General features: G+C 35.1%; 1 protein-coding gene across 2 annotated transcripts in view; it reads left to right on the top strand.

Moving 5' to 3' along the window:
- The first annotated feature begins 4,713 nt into the window (after positions 1-4,713).
- The window catches only part of ASH2L_5 (Set1/Ash2 histone methyltransferase complex subunit ASH2), a 58,523-nt gene continuing 44,835 nt past the window's right edge, over positions 4,714-18,401 (top strand). Inside the window, exons 1-3 of one of the 2 annotated variants that reach the window (XM_051211778.1) lie at positions 4,714-4,773; positions 6,673-7,290; positions 8,732-9,717. In XM_051211778.1, the coding sequence (XP_051071876.1) occupies positions 6,783-7,290; positions 8,732-9,717 (1,494 nt within the window). In that variant the 5' untranslated portion in view covers positions 4,714-4,773; positions 6,673-6,782. Of the gene's footprint in view, positions 4,774-6,310; positions 7,291-8,731; positions 10,032-18,401 lie in introns of those variants that run through there. The other variant, XM_051211779.1, reaches the window with a different exon arrangement.

Raw genomic sequence — 18,401 nt, 5'->3', positions numbered from 1 at the left:
GGCAGTTTGAATCTGATCTTTTCCGTCGTCTGACCACACTTTTAGGAATCACTCGCCTCCGAACGACCGCCTACCATCCACAAGCAAACGGGTTGGTAGAACGTTTTCACCGACAACTAAAGGCTTCACTATCAGCTGCAAACGTTTCACAGTGGACCGACGCTCTTCCACTAGTCTTACTAGGTATCCGCAATGCAGTGAAAGCTGACATTGGATACACTGCGGCTCAACTCGTTTATGGAACGACACTTCGACTTCCAGGAGAATTCGTGGATCCTTCATCCTCTTCAATGAGCATGGATCTAACCTCCTACAAGAACAGGCTTACAAACGCAATGCGTTCAGTTAAACCCGCTTCCACTCGACCACAATCAACCGATGTTTTCGTTCAACCTGACTTACGATACAGTACACACGTTTTCGTTCGTCAAGACTCACATCGACGACCTTTCGAATCAGCATACGAAGGACTTTTCAAAATTCTTCAACGTGAATCTAAGTACTATATAGTCGATAAGAATGGAACAAACGATAGCATCAGCATCGATCGCTTAAAAGCAGTGTATTTAGAAGGAAATTCTATTCACGTCGACTTTCCTTCGGTACAATCACACAACACGACTCCTACACTCATCATTCCTCAACCGACAACCAACACTAGCGATGATACTCCGAATTCATGTGAAAATAAATCTGAAACGACGCGTTCTGGAAGAAGAGTAAGATTTCCAGAACATTTAAAGGACTACTGCACGTGTGGTAACGCTGTGCACAACATCTACCGCAATCGCTAGCCAGATAAGATCAGAGAATTCCGATATATTGGTAATCGCCAAATACACTCTTCCGATCTCTTCGACTCTGTCTTTTAACTTCTCTCAGTGAGTACAAATTATATTAGGTGTTGCTGGTGAAAGCGTTGTCAAACACTGAATACCTGTGTCATTTTCAAGGTAAATGACAGTCCTAGATTTCATTATAAATATAAATGTACATTATTACGTAAACAAATATTACCATCCAGTTATTGAACTTGGAATTTTTCAATCATTAGTCGAATCTAAATTGTAATAAATAAACAAGTTAATAAAGGATGTAAGAAAATTACCAAGCGCAACAAATGTTATTCTATTCTTTCTGGATGGATCACGTACAGATTTGTTCGAAAAATAATATTCGGTTGCTTTACAACACAGTGTTTTTAATTCTGGAAGAGTGCCTCAATTCCAATGCACAATTCCAGTCAATGTGGGTAACACAACCAAAGTGGGGGGGACAAATCAATATGGCTGCCCACAAAACTAACTGTCGACTAAAACAACATAAATGCATGGAAACTTCATGAAGGCGTAGGAAAAAGAAAAACTATAATTAAATACAAAGATTACCATCTCAAATAAAATCAAATAGACAAAGAATATGTACAACTGAAGAAATCAAAAGGATTAAATTCCAAATGTATACATGGAAGGGTTTTATCAAACGAAACCATCAAAATCGAACTTACGATCTAACCAGTATCTTTAACTTATACCATTAGTTATCTTCACAGCACTGTGGTATACCAAATGGATGTCTAACCCACATTACAAAGGCTTTAGCCATCTAGTTTGCTTGTAAAACGGAACTAGCAGCGATAGTGTATTCCACCAAAGGGCTTAGATTAAAGCAATATTCTTACGCACCATAAACGTAAGAGAGGTTAACATAACAAAAGGAGGGAGGTTGGTGTGATGAATAGATAACTTCGATCCACATATGTCTGTTGGGCAGAACATTTTGTTAAATTACGGCTCCTTACGGTGACGTGGGATGCCACAAACAAATGGTATTGATGCTGAATCAGCATAAAAAATACTTCATTAAATCGTGTTTGTGACGCTGAATTGGTTTCACTTTTACTGAGTAATCTTAGTACATGCAAAACTAGACAATTCGCTGAGAAATAGACCTGCTCATGACTCTATAAAATCTATGAAAATATAAAATGAACTGAAATAGTTTCGACAAAAACGGGAGCTAGTCATTTGTGTATCGGAATACTGTTTCCGGTTTTATATTTTAGAACTTCACATAATCCTACAGTTTCAGCTTCTTTTTGAACCACTTCAACTTATACAGTTCTTTTTCCAGTCATACAATATATACGCTTTTTTTCTCTAACCCATCAGAATGCTCTTGCTTCAAAAGTACATTAATAATATAGAACCAGACTAAGCATTCATACCTTTACTATTTCACCACAAATGACTCAATTTCAGTATACATGAACATTGTCCGTTATGCTTCTCGTCCCTTTTTGCTTACTACCTCTTTCATTCCCCTCAAGATATGACACGGATGACACAAATGGGATGTGTGGCTTCGTCCTGCGCCATTATTAATGCCTCAGATGTTCCAGAGGGATGTAAGCTCACTGTTTATAGAAGCTTTGAAGTTTAAATGGATTTACTTCCGACTATCAGTTGCGCATCGCGGTGCAACCTACATAAAGCGCGCCATCACATTGACAACACAGATCTTACCGATATTGTTTGCATCCATATGTGAAAAGTTTTATCCCCATTCTTTTATGATAAATGTACCTTGTAAAATATCAAACTAACTGGGTAACTCACCACAGCGAAGACTGTATCTTCCATATGAACTTGAATGCCTCATGTAACAGACTTTTATCTGAGAATAACTTATTATTATTACGAGTATGATGGTTTGAAGACAGTAAATAGTCGATGGTAAAATTATCTTCAAGGGAACTCATAAAACAATATGTGCAAAGCAAAGCGTAACGATAGAATCTGAAGATTCTGGCATAGTGTATTTGTCAGTAATATCTCCTGAAGACAAACAAAAGGCTTTATCGACCACATGATATGCATTTGTGGGAAGAAGGAGTGAACACTTATAACAAACTGTGACCTGTAGTGAAGATAAAGCGTACAACGTCTGATGATGATGCGATTTGGTCATGATACTTGATGGAGTGCCTTTAAAAATTGATACGGCCAACTATTATGTCAATCTTTTAAGAAACTGGTTATTTTGAGTAGTCTCTAACACTAAGAGAGAAATATTAAAGTTCAAATTGCAAGCCTTATTCGGGAGAACTAGCGAATCGTTTTCTCCTGTCGACTTTTGTCCTACTGATAAGAGAGAAATCTCAACTCTTAGACGGTAAAACTCTAATCATTGAATTTGTGAAGCCAAACGGTAAAAGAAACAAACTTAAAATCCTAGGAATAACTGTTGGATGGCGTCCATAATAGCCAACTTTATTACTTACGAAACTTAAGAAAGAGATAGGCATTCTGCCCCTTAAGATCCAACCACTGAGTTGAATGAAGATTTATCCCGATATCAAGAGACCATTAAATGTCCGCTACAGTTATTGTGGTGGAAAAAATAACCAGACTGGACGTTACAAAACTATTTGCTTAGTAAAAATGATGACAATCAACTTTCAATAGATATTTTACAGCCAGGTGCATGAATTACGTCACAAAGCTCTTGGGACACATAAACGTCTATAACATAAATTTTCAATGAATTTAACGTACTTCTGCTGAATATTTGCCATAAACCTGCCAAAAAATATTGAGCCACATCGAATTCATAGAGATTGAATTGACAAAACATGGTTAGACAAAACATTGTTCATGTCTACCAATCCACTTATTCTGTTAACGTTCGAAACATCCTGCACAAGGCGCCTCGACTATCACTTCGGAAGGAGCTACGCGCATACATCAGCACGATTCCTTTTCGTGCTCGTTCATGTTCAGTTTTAAAGGAATGTTTTCTTTTAGTGTACTCAAGTACTAAATTGTATTGGTGCTCTCATAGGATGCGAGGGATTATGAGGATCATTTTACAACATGATCATATTCTATCGTTATTCATTTTTACTGACCAAGTTTCTTCCATCTTCACTGAGTGAGGTTCGTTTTCAATCCCAGTCCCTTTGAGTTCCAATTTTTTGCAAACATTCTGGCTTTGGTTATTTTGGGGGAACACTGGTTGTACTAGAGTAGCAAAGTAATTCCATTGCAGGTGGTTAGCAGATCTACCTGAGATGATCATTCTCTAAACCAGAATGCACGCGGCCACCGAGCAATTGATTGCTTAGGGAATTAGTTATAAGTTTTTCCAACTAGATGACCGTATTGGATACCTGTATGACGACATTATTTTTCATTGAGAGGGTAGCTTGCTTTTGGATGTAGGACTATTGTTGAAATTAGGAGGGAACCAAAGTAGACCTGGAGATTTATATAAATATAAGCTACTTAGAATTTCCTTTGACTTGTGAGGCCGAAGATCAACGACGATTTTGCCGCTATTTGCAAACACGACCCAGCAGTCAATGTACTGAGGTATAACACAATGAAAGTAATTAAATCGTGATTTATTGATTAGCATTTTGTATTAATTATGGAGAATTTGTATGGTTAAGAGATCGCAATTTTTAGTTCATTTATTTTAATGCCTCTGGTTTAGGATTTTAAGATCTTCATGTATAATATATGGCGTCATGTAATATGTTAATATCAGGTCGAGGTAGATATTTCTACTCAATGAGAATGGTTAACGACAGTAAGTTAAAAAGTTATTATTCTGTTAACGAAAAGCTTCAATAAAGAATTGGTAAGCACTTTGAACTTTTTATTAAAGAGTGAAACAAAACACATGATTTGTTTTACTTTGTCAAATTTCGTTTTATGGATACTCTTTGAGCGTCTTTTTGAGTATCCCGGGCTTTGGTGTGGTAGTTTAGTAAGTTTATTTTTCGTTGTTGTGAAAGTAGATTTTACTGCACTTAATATCGTGTATTTGACATACGACGATTTACACAAATGTTTATTCAGGTTCCTCGATTAGTTATAGCATTGAGCCAGATTATTTTGTTTAGTTACTACATTTTTTGGATTGAGTAGTATATAAGAAATGTAAATTATTTTATCTCTCCTTTAGAGTTCATGAGGAAAGTATTCCACCTTTTCTTGAGTTCTGTCCAACATGAACTCCAAACGATCGTCTAGTTTTCATACGTAACTAGAGTCATGTATGTAACCTTGGTGATTTCCAACGTACTTCCTTTTTCTTCCCTGCTTTTCAAAGATTCTCTTGGGATATAAATATTGAAATGTTCGCTCATAATTTTTTACATCTTACGGGGGCCATGTTTACCTGTAATGTACATCATGGCACTTTGTTATTTGAAAGTACTTTATATTGTTGGTTTACTGTTTGTTATTATATTGCATAGGTATACACTATAGTGTTCACTAAATTTTATAAAAGTTAAACGTTTTTGTTTCTTGTGCCTCATTTGAGACCATGCTTTGCAGTAGAAGTTTTCGTTATCCTCCCTATAGTTGCACTTACCACAGTAGTATATTCTTCATTACATGCATTAAAATCACTGGTACTGATACATTGAGTATTTTGTACTGAGAAGAAAAGACCTCTAGCTTTTCAGATCAACAGATACTTGTTATAACTGCCCAACATACAGATATAATGAGATAGTTCTCGAAAATCTTTTATATACTCCGGGTGTTATGCACGTGTATATTTTATGGAACTAATTGTTACAACCATCACATTGGATTGCTTTCTAAGTAGAAAAGAAAGTATTTGGCTCCCCACACTGACAAGCAAGGTCAAATATGAAGTCCCACACAATGATTTATGAACTACTGATGAACAGTAAAATTATTGTAAGTTCAATAGGGTGCCGGAAAAATAAGATTTCTCTGTGTCCATGATCCCGAAAGGTATCAGGAATGACAACGAATGCAACAGATCACTAAGCCAGTTTAAAAAGGGCAAATTGCTGTAAAAGCTTAAGTTACAATCAACTCCATTTTGTTGTGGTTAGGATCACTTTTTGGGTTTCAAAATATAATGTTAATGTTTCAAAACTATCTTTTATTCATAGCTGACATAAGGTTATAAGCTCTATTATCCAAAATTTACAGCTTTTTTAAACATTCCACGGGAGAATATTCACAGTGATAGAATGTTTTTCCTTGCAAAACGCTTACTATAGTTTAGTGTTTTTATCAGAGTCAACAATATGTTTCAACTGATAAAGTTTGTTGAATTCGTCTAAGTGAACATGAGCTTCCTCTTAGTGGACGATAGTATTGGTTTAATCAAAATATGAAATTTAAATGCGTGACTCGTATTTTGTACGGTTGTCAAGGTTTTTCCTCATTGAGAAGGAAACGAAAACAAATTTTAGTTAGCTTTTTAATTTAAGTGTAATCTTTTTTTGACTTTTGCGAAAATATTGCATTACTAGGATGTTTTTTGTGCCTGAACTTTCTATATTGACAGTCTTTCAGTCTAAAGCTTTATTGATATCACAACCCGTCCCAAGTTGGACGACCTAGAAGCACTTGATGGCCGTTTTTACGTGTGGGACTGTCTAGGACTGTGCACTTTTAACGGCGAAGCCAGAAATCGAACTCAGAACCCTTAGTATTGCGTTAAAAGCCCAACCTATTAACCATAATATTACTTTGAGATAATATTTTTGACTTCGTAACACTATATGCTGTATTATATTGAAATAAACAAGCAACTATACACTTTTAATTAAGTTGTAGCCGTAAAAAGAATATTTTATTCAGCACTTATATTTTGTTCAAATGGTTTTTTTCGTAGGTGCCTTACCCAGAATTAGCATTCATATAAAAATATATCTGATGATATGTTGCACATGATCGACCGAACAGAGACGTTTTAAAAAACCCTTACATCATTATTCATCTTTTATGTCAAAACCAAGAGTAATCAAAGAGTTATCCACACCGACGGGTTCAACGATTGCTTGTCAACCCCTTGGGGGATGTGAATATCCCTCCCAAAGGGCTGACTTTGGAAAAAAAGGTATTGTATATCCACATCAAACAGTTCTGACAAAAAACAGCAATATACATCAAACCCCAGTATGGATTTCAACCACTTCTCGTCCTGGAGTGAGTGGCTTCAACGCAATGTCTCCAAGAGGGCGGCGTACTCTTTCCCCACCCCAACCTCCACCTCTACCTCCTCCACCACCTAGTCCGCAACTTGTGCCTTTAAAAGCTCGTTTGGCAAGATCAAAATCAACTGCTACAAGACCAGTAACTACTCGTCCGGATTATTGCCAACGGCTTCGTAAAGCTAGTGATGGTGGAGCTCCTACACGCCTTACAAATTCAAGTTCAGTTCGTACAAGATCTACCTCAGAATTGCGATCAAGAATTGAAGCTAAAGATGAACCTTCAGAAATTCATACAGGTAATTTATAATTCGCATAGTTTCATTCGCAAATTCTTCCTGAATTAAGTTTGTGTTATTTTAAGAACACAATTTCATGGTGGATTTAAAGCTGAGTTTTGTAGCTGAAAACCCTAGATAAAATATATACTTTTTACCCATTATATTCCATTCACATAAACTCCCGCAAGAAACTCTCAGTTTACTTAGCTAGATCAAACAAGGGATGGTGGGCCTGTAAAACGATACATTAGTTACCAGTTTACTCAAAATAGTTAATTAAACCCACCAAATTTATCTTGTCTATTCTACTTGTTTAAATAAAAATCTTAACTATTTACAGAAAAATATTTGTACATTAAACAATTTAAAATGAGCATATCAGGTTAAGTTTAACCAACTATTCGGATTAATTATGATTTAATAAGTGACTTGACTATTCATTCTGCGATATATAATAAACTAAATATTCAGTATTCAAGTTGTTTCAATCATTAAAAGTCGCCCACTACATCTGAGGGTTGTTACCTGAGTAATAAGGGTTTTATTAGATTTACTTTTACCCTTTTACTTAGTTACGTTATTTAAGTGTTAGTAGCCTTCATTCATATCTTAGTCAGATTGTAGTTCTTGTCATAAAACCTTCATTGACACACAAGTACTGAAGATGCTAATAAATAAAATTGGATCTATGTTTATATATTGAGATGTTGAGTACTCTGGTTGAAGGCTGATATGATTATCGGTTATTCTTATCTATATTATTGACACCTTTATGGATTTACAATTTTAGATACTTCTATGTTGAAACTTGAATGTTTGCTGATTGTGAATAGGGTTTCAAAGAATATTGTAGTGAAATAAACAGATTTCAAGTTGACTATTCTACATTTATAATTAACGAAATTGCTGTTTTCCCACAAAAATAATATGCCACGCAAATTTATTATACATGAGTGAGACGCGTAAATGTTTTATTATTAATTACAGTTGTACTTAGTTAATTACCATTTACACTAACGAAAGTTTCTCCCGTTAAATTATGTTGGGTCCATTTATATCGTAACTATCGCGATTGAGAGATATCTTAATAATTGTTTTATGCTATCTTTTGCTCCAAATGACACATTCATTAAGTGTTTTAATTGGCAGCAAAAATGACAGAACATAAGTTCATCACTGAGTATTTATTCTCATTAGGTTCTACTCACTAGATTATTGTGCACTATCTTTAACTAAAATAGTCTTCTTATGGTTTACATCTGATACAATGGATTTGCATGAACATATCATTTTTACTGTCATATTTTGGAAAATGTTGATAAGTGTCTAGTCGAACGGTACAGAATATTTTTATCTAGTCAATTTCGTTTAGAATGTTTAAATAAGAGTCAAAAAGCTTTACTCTGTAACTGTTAAAAATGTATTTTAAATATGCTTTTCTGAAATTTAATTATTTTAGTGAGTGTGGAATCAAGTGAGGAAAAACCAAGTGTATCGACAGTTAACCCGAGTGCTTTCCTTCCTATTGCTCATCCTACTGAACGTAGTCCTGTTTATGTCTGCCTTGCCAATGTTGCCTTTTTAAGTTTATCACTATTGGTTACTAGTATATTTTCTATTGTATTTCTACCATTTTGCCTGATTGCTTGCCTTGTAAGACGTACTGGCATCTGGATTGCTAATGTCTTCCAATATACCACATGTTGTCAATGCGGAGGATTTCTTATTTCTGATAATACAAATCCTATAATTGAATCAATAATGTCACGTTTGTCAGTCAGCATGAATTCCAATCAAAGATGTCATTGTTTTACTGATAAACAATTAGAAAATCGTTATAGCAACTCATTGAAAGCTCTTTCATCTGCTGAACTTCGATGGCTTCCAGCTCTTGAATATAAATATGAACTTGATTGGAATGGAACTAACTACGCTACTTTGTATTGTTCAGGTCATTCACCTATAGTGATTATATGCTTGAGATTTGGTGCACCGGGATTAAAATTAGTACGCTTGCGCGAGTTGATCAGTAACCGTTTACTCTCTCGGCCTTTTGACTGTTCATCAGTTGCTTCATCTCCAAGGGGTTCTTGTTTAACAGACAAAGGATGTTCGGATACTAGCAGGAGACGCTGTGAAAGTTCATATATCCCACCTTCGGATGCTAGATCGCGCTTGACACAATGTCTAACATATCTATCAACTGGATATGCATGGAGAGAATGTATGGCATTTCAACTTGAAGAACATGTAGTCCGATTGTCTTCTATTCAGACAAAATCAGAAATTAATCCATCACGATCATATGGATCAAAGTGGGAAGATAAGCACTCGGCAAACCCAAAGATGGTTAACTTGGAAGTGCTTCTTAATGAACTGAGTAGTCTACCTTTGAGACTTGATCGGCCACTTTGGAAGGCCCATTTGATGGAACACTTCTATGAGGTGGGATAATCATTATATTTTAAAAATGCATTCGTAAAATTCATTTTTAATGCTTAACGGTTTTAAAAAGTATTTTGTTGCAAATGAATTGTCTGCAGAATATTTAAAGAATGGAGTATAATTTGAAATCGATAATTATTATTAAATGGCTCTATTTATCAAAAAATTTACAAGTTTCATGTAGCGTGTAAATATTGCAATATTCATTTGGAAATATACTTGGAATTTTCCTTATTTTCTGAAATAAAAAATCATTTAAAATGTTTTCTGTCAAAGTAATTGACATAAATATACTGATAGATAATTAAGAGAAGGTACGAGTGGTTTAATTTGATCATCTTTAATTTACTTTTTATAAATCTATATATCTGAGTTGCTTCCAACACGTAAGTAATAACCAACTATTGTAATAGTTATGCAAAATCCAGTAAATATGATGTTTGTATTTGTTTACTTGTTGAATTTACTCATTAAAATTATCTCTGGGATCACACCGGTGCATTTATTAGCCAAATTATCAGTTAAAATAAAAATCACTAAAACTATTTATTATCACTATTATTATCGTCAGAAATTCAGGATTAGTTAACTATAGGAAGATGTCAATATCCCCTTTAGTTTGATATTTAATCGGGCCTGTTTTATTAATGGCTGACTAAATGATCTCATAAATACCAAATTCAGAAAACAATACATCATGTTGTATAATGCTTCACTAGTATAACAATGTGTGGTTTTTGTAGTTTGTGTTATATTTTTGTGTAGATTTTGTAAGACATTGTATTAAGAAGTACCTCAAATGAGCAAAACAGTCAGTTAGAAACGCAAAATCGAAATTGTATTATGCCGTAACATAGTGTAGTAATGTTTCATCAAATTTTCGATTTTACAAAGAACCTGAAACGGTAGGTCACTCTAACAGGTGCAATAAACTGAAATTCATGTTATCTCTGGTATTCCGATGAATTTGTGTTATTTTCACAATCAGTTTGCTTGTGTATATTTCTTTAAAACAATCGCTTGGAAATTTATCGGGTTATAACGCTACATTTAATTACAATTTCTTTAATGTCCATCTGCATAAACGTATATAAGATATTTAGGTGAGTGTGTTAAGTTTGAAGGAACGCTTGTGTTAATCAGTGAACAAATTTTTCGGTCATTTCAAACTTTAAAGAAGTAGTCTTGGTGATTTGCATAATCTGTGGTGTGATTCAATTGTGGTATACCGTATTAACGGCTGACAAAATCTACTATGCAAATGAAGTCTGAAATAAGTGGGAAGGTTTAGTTGCTAAAACCGAATCAGTTAATGTATGGAAGTTATATTTGTGTATAGGTTTGTTCTCACTGACTTAAGTCACAATAGATAGCCTATGACCCTACCAGTTACACGGTCCAATTGCTTTAGTAGCGCGATTCCACTGAATTTATCACTTTGGCCTTAAGATACCAACTGGTATATCTGACTTCTACATGATGTAATGTATCTAAACCCCTTTGGCCTATTACTTCTCTTTTGTGAGTACTTTTGACATTCAAACGAAGTGAGGAAATGGCATCACCTCTTCGTAAAAAATACGTGCTACTAATGGTATGCGTTAATTCTAGTGAAGGGGATTTCTTAATAGTTCTTTTTAACTTCTGATTCTCATGTCAGTTTCGAACTGCTGTTTATCAATGCAGTCATTAGCGTTCAAAGACGTACGACCGGAATTGAAATAAATTTTAACTATAACATAGACTAGATTTCTTGATGAGAATTTTAATAATTTGCCGAGTTCGTGTTAGTCATCTTAAATTTGTTGATGAGTATAATACACTAGGTTTTTATTCAATTATGATTGTAAAGGCGATTTTGTATTTGTATAATCGGCAGGATCGGTAATATTTCTTGTAAGTTATGACATTTCTTATTTTCAGACTCCCAAAAATGTTCTGTTAAATCGGATTATCAAAGTAACCGAAAGCAAATTATAGTAAGAGAAATCCGCTCACTTTCAATCTCTAAATTTGTTTCAGGCTCCTTACTCTTCGGTATTTCATGTGAACTAATTAACATATTCATATTTTTTTAATGCAAATACAAAAATGTTTAAAGACGTAACTAGTGATTGATCTATGATTGTCTGAACTACAAACTTGACTCTGATTTATTCTGTCTTAATTAGTTTACGCTACTTGGGTTGATGATTTTGAAATGAAATCTTTTAAATTCTGTGGCAATTAATAATTTTTAATGGTTTTTTAATCGTGCGAGTATAAATTAAGCAGCGTTTTCAAAACAGCTCCCTTGATAAGTTTAAATAATACAAAGATAGGATAAAGTTTATCAAAACTGTGTAATGTATCGGCATTTTTTTAAAACTGAGCGGTGTTTATGCTTGCTTTATTTTATATTTAAAATGTTTTTTTTAAATCTATCAGATATGAAGAATTGACATGTGTGTAATATGAATATATACGTTCAAATTTTGGTATTTAAATAATTTAGATCTAGTTGATGAAGCTGTCTATTTGTTTATATACAAATTTATTTCGTTTTTCAGAGCACCTTCTTTACAACATCTTTAATCTTCTTAGTAGGAAGATATCACATTGAATTCTGCAAGAAGCTTACTGTTTTAAAATAGTTCCAGATATCTCATTCTTATTAGGTTCCAGAAAGCAGATGAGCCTAATTGAAGTCATTTTAACAACTACACAATAATATTAAGTAAATAAATTTGTGTTGAATAGTGAATCTGTAAATTCAAAACACTATTAATATAACGATTAAAGTCTTAATATTAGTTTATACTAACTTAACGAAAACAAAAATATCCTTATATAGGGAAAAGATACCTGTTTTTAATCTAATACATTGTGATTAAAATAGTGCTGTTTTTATTTGAAAATTAGTAGATCGTTCTATCAACATTTTCTTTTCTTTACATAGAACATATATATACGTATATATATATAACAGTAGTTTGTATTGCATTGTCCTGTTTTATGTTGCAATGTATATATTTAGATATAAAATGGTGAAATTTTCACAGCTGTTCAGAACACGTAAATTGTCCATTAGATGAACGATTGAATCGTAGATGAATTTTAATTTTGTTTTTTAAAAAAACTAGGAGGAAAAGAGGAGCGAATGCCCGCTGTGTTATTTTACTTTTTACTTCTAAAGAAGGGGTAAAGAAATTTTTAACCTTCATAAACTGATTATAAAATTTTGAAAGGAATGTGTATTTGCACTAGCACTGTAGTGAATTACTCCACTTAAAATCATGTGATCAGCTTCCAGAATGCATCACATGCATATATATATATATATATATATATATATATTGTCCAAGATCTGTAAATTAAGATTTTTAAGCAACTATTCTTCTTGTCTTATTTATTATTATAACTTTTGCTGGCTATAAAAGTATGAAATGGATTTATTATGTAACTGCCTACTAGTCTACGTGGTGTTGTTACTTAGGTTAGTGATAGTTGCGACATAGGTAAAGTATTGTTGCGTTGCGGGGATTCACTAACTTCACATTTCCTTTTTTTTCAAAATTGTGTTTACACGTATGTAGTTGATTAAAAAAAGAGAACAGCAGTTTCTGTCTGTTATAATCTTGATTTTTTTTGTTAACAGATAGTAAATAATACAATTATCATCATAATCACATGTTGATAACTGACAATAATGTTTAGCATTTTAAGAAGCTTCGAACGATTATTTTAATCTTAATGATAAATTTTAAATATTCAACGCGTTTTTTTGGTAATACACGCTCTTCATTGACAACTATTAACAATTTATGTCATTCATATTACCAGTGGCTAGCTATCTAACCTTAACACTGGTAATTATTACTTCTAGTATGTTGAAATGTTATAAACTAAATATTAATAAATATCAATAAGTTATAAGATATAAAGTATCATTACTTTACAAATCTTTTTCTTTAAATTGGTTATCTTTAATTGAAGAAATTAATGAAAATTTCGAGGAATTACATCACTTATGACTAGCAATGGACGCGTATACTGCACACCAATTTACTATGTTTTGGTTCATAGCTTTTGAATATGTTTTTTCATAAACAAAGGATATTCCTAAGCTATTATCTTTTGATCGCGGATACTTTTGAAGCATTTGTAGCGTATATTGAGGCCAAAGAGTCGACAATGATGAGCTTACACACCAGTACCAGGTAACGATGCCAAATAGGTTGGTGGGTCAATGAATCTTCGTCGACGAAGGTGTTTTGGACTTTTATTACGTGTCCTCAACCACCTCGTACCTCAGCACACTAGGATATCTGGTGTAGGAGTATGTTGCAATAAAACAAGTGCTGCTAAGTTAACATGTAGCATTGGTTTACGAATTCAATGACTGTTAAGTGGGACCGTGTTAGAAGGTGCAAGCCATCTGATTAGAATCCTCATGAATTTCATGAGAAGTGGTTAGATGCTTTGGGTGACATGGCTCAGAATCACTTAAAGTGGCACTGGTGCATTCACTTTATGTCTCCGCGTAGATCATAAATTTCTAAATTACCTTATAAATTTGCTTTTTATCCCACTAATCTATATTTTCTTCTTGAATCGCATTTTCGATGCCGATGATGCTGTTACTACTTCTAATCGTCTGGTACTGCGTTGTAATGATGTGGTGTGGTAACCTAATCCCATGCACGTATGCGAGAAGTCCCACCTTGTTTCTAACTGATTCAGTATCTGAATAGACTTTACGTCCCATTTTTCGTAATCGTTTCGGATCGTCGTTAATTATTTTCCCACTTGGAAATATAAACTAATACTGCTTAGTTAAAAATTACTCTATAAAGTGTTATAACTTTGTATCTATCGAAAAATTTCATAGAAACTTTTCAATTTATATACTTAAGTATTTTAAAGGTTCACAAGTTAAAGTGTTTATATGTTTACAACTTATCTGATGTTTAGTATACGGCACGTTATAAATTATATGGAATCGACAAATCCAGTAAGTAGATTGTCACTATCCGTTCTTTTAAAAGTATTTCAAAAAATCAGAAATGGATTAAACTAAATTATACAATGACTCTTTTCATTGATCGAAATATCAATATTAAAAAAACGAAGATATTTTCTGATACACAATTATGTGCTCTAAGTAAATCTTCAAGATTTCAGGGAATTGAATTATTCTTACTAGATAGTATCTGCCGTTATATTGTTCTTATGTCGATAATATATATATGTTGTATATAATAACAGTTATATCGGAGATCATTGGAACTCAGCTCGTATTAAAAGAAGTTGAAAGTCAGACCTTTTATTAGGTTGAAACTATGGTTTACTTACTTACACCTGTTACTCCTAATTGAGCATAGGCCACCGACCAGCATTCTCCAACCCACTCTGTCCTGGATCTTCCTTTCTAGTTCTATCCAATTTTTGTTCATTTTTCTCATGTCTGTCTCCATTTCTCGGCGTAACGTGTTCTTTGTTCTTCCTCAACCCCTTTGGCCTTGAGGATTCTATGTGAGTGCTTGCCCTGTGGCGCAGTTGAGTTCTTTCCTAAATGTGTGTCTTATCTACTTCCAGCGCTTATCCTGATTTCTTCCTCCGCTGGGATCTGGTTTGTTCTCTCCCATAGTAGGTTGCTGCCGATAGTGTCCGGCCAACGGGTCCGAAGTATTTTGCGTAGACAACTGTTAATAAACACGTGTATCTTCTGGATGATGGCTTTTGTAGTTCTCCAGGTTTCCGCTCAATACAGTAGGACTGTTTTGACATTTGTAATGAAAATCCTGACTTTGGTGTTGGTTGAAAATTGTTTTGAGTTCCAGATGTTCTTCAGTTGTAAATATGCTGCTCTTGCTTCGCCGATCCGCGCCTCCACATCTGCATCAGATCCACCATGTTCATCAGTGATGCTGCTTAAATATGTAAAGGTGTTTACATCTTGCAAATCTTCTCCGCCAATTGTGATTGGATTGGTGCATGCTGTGTTGTATCGGAGAATCTTGCTTTTCCCTTTGTGTATAATGAGACCTACTGCTGCTGAGGCTGCTGCTACACTGGTCGTCTTCTCCTGCATTTGTTGTTGCGTGTGCGATGGAAGAGCGAGATCATCTGCGAAGTCTAGGTCGTCCAACTGCATTCCAGCTGTCCACTGTATCCCATGCTTCCCTTCAGATGTCGACGTCCTCATGATCCAGTTGATCACCAGGAGAAAGAGAAAGGGTGAGAGTAAGCAACCTTGTCTGACACCGGTCTTTACTTCGAACGAGTTTTTCAACTTTCATCCATGCACGATTGGGAGGTCCGTGGGTGCTGCTTCGATGTTGGGTGGGTTCAATGGGGCTGGTCGATTCAAGCGTTCTTTGAGGTGTTCTACCCACCTGTTTCGTTGTTTTTTAGTGTTGGTGATTACCTTGCCTTCCTTGCTTTTCACTGGTCGTTCTGGTTTACGGTGATTTCTAGCGAGTTACTTTGTTGTGTCATACAATTGTCTCATGTTTCCTCCTCTTGCAGCCTTTTCCGCCGTCATTGCTAAATCTTCCACATATTTACGTTTGTCGGTCCTGATGCTCCTCTTCACTTGTTTGTTTGCTTCAGTGTATTCAGCTTGTGCCTTGGCTTTTTCTGCTCTTGTTCGGCTGGTATTGATCGCTGTCATCTTGTTCCTTCTTTCTTGAATTATATCCAGTGTATCAACAGTGATCTATTCCTTGTGATGGTGCTTCTTGTGGCCTAGAACCTCATAGCTTGTTGAAGTGATCGCCTCTTTTATCCTTTTTCAGTTTCTCTCCATAGTAGTCTCCTCTCCATTGAGTAGATCATGAACTGCCCGGAATTTATTGCTGAGGGCTATCTTGAATTTGTTGAGTTTGTCAGTATCCCGAAGAAAAGCCCTATTTAACTTTTGTGATGTTGTCCGCCCTGTTGTCCAGTGCTTCTTGGGTTTCAATTTCATCTTGGCGACCAACAAGTGATGATCTGATGCTATATCAGCTCCTCTCTTGGTTCTCACGTCCTCCATCGTCCTCCTGAACTATTTATTGATGCAGATATGGTCGATTTGGTTTCGCGTAGTGTGTTCCGGTGAAGTCCATGTGGTTTTGTGAATGCGTTTATGTGGGAATATAGTGTCGCCTATGACCAGTTTATTGAAGACAAATAGGTTTGCAAATCTCTCACCATCTTCGTTCGTTTCTCCCAGTCCATGTCCTCCCATGATGTCTTCATATCCAGTGTTGTCCGTTCCAACCTTGGCATTGAAATCTCCCATCAGAATGGTCAGGTCTTTTGTTGGGCACTTCTCGATGATTGACTGCAGCCTATTGTAGAATCGATCTTTAGCGTCTTCATTGTAGTCGTTGGTAGGCGCATAGCATTGGATGATGTTTATTGAAATGCCCTCTTTCTTTGTTTTGAAGGAGGCTTTGATGATCCTTGGTCCATGAGATTCCCATCTTATAAGCGCATTTTGTGCTTGTTTGGACAGCATCAATGCAACTCCTTGTGTATGTGGGGCATTTTATTCTTCAAGGTCGGAGTATAACAGGGGCTCTCCTGAAGTTAGTCGTTGTTGTCCAACTTGCGTCCAATGTGTTTCACTGATCCCAAGTACCTCTAGGTTGTATCTTCTCATTTCTGCAGCAATTTGGAAGACTCTCTCAGTCTCCCACATTGTACGAACATTCCATGTACCTAAATAAATGGTTGCCTTGATTGTCAGAAGAGGCATCGGCCTCGTGGCTTTCGAAGGAACTCTGCTTTCATCATGAGGCGTCATAACTCTTGTAAATGAAGACCTTCTGATTCACCGGGCAGAGTTTAAATGGTTTGAATAATTTTTTCTAGTTAGTATTTTTTAGCGAGTTAGTTTTCTACGGGATGGGATCGCTAACGCCATGTCCAACCCTCTTCCTTTTTCCGGGCTTGGGGCCATCAGTAGCCCCCAGAGGATCTCCAGGCGGAGTTACGATGGTTTAGTGACAAATTGAAATTGATTGTACTGATTACCTTTTTCAAGTGAAACCAAATCTTGTTTTTTATAGATGTGCGGTAAATAACTTCTTTCAATTACAGCTCATTTCTGGTTTGCAATAAAACTTTCCGCCTCATTTTAAATTCATAAACCCAATTATTTAATTACAACTGTTTTAATATCAAAAAAGAATCTATTACATTAACGGTGTCTTGTAAAGTTTTAAGATAAGATACGTGTCGCTTTTCGTTTCTGAATAATTAATATGCGTGCAGCGTCAAGCATTTTCGGGGCGTTTTTCTATTCACTTAGTGAGTGTTGCGTATAAGGTCATAACGTTTTCCTGGGGATTTCATTTCAAGTTTCAGTTTTCGATTTTTTTGCTTATATCATCTGGTGAGATGAGATGAGCTACAATTCCATGTTCAAAGACGAAGATATGTGTAGATGATTTTAGATGACTGAAACGAAATCCACAGTAGAAATCACTTACTAAATGCTCGTAGATGCAAGATTTGGACTTCTGTTGAACATTTAAAAAGGATGGTTAGCCACACATCTCATTTTGTAGATAGTTACACTAGAAATTGGCTTGAACAAGCTAGAAACAGCAAAGCCCATATACTAAGTTGTATGTCAGCAAAAAGATGTGATTGGTCGATAAGCAAAGATAGACATATGCAGACGCAGTAAATATGATAGATTATATTATGAT

Source organism: Schistosoma haematobium, chromosome ZW (assembly GCF_000699445.3).
Source record: "Schistosoma haematobium chromosome ZW, whole genome shotgun sequence".
NCBI classification, from domain to species: domain Eukaryota; kingdom Metazoa; phylum Platyhelminthes; class Trematoda; order Strigeidida; family Schistosomatidae; genus Schistosoma; species Schistosoma haematobium.
The sequence above is the reverse complement of the archived record's forward strand: the minus strand, read 5'-3'. Positions and strand labels throughout refer to the sequence as shown.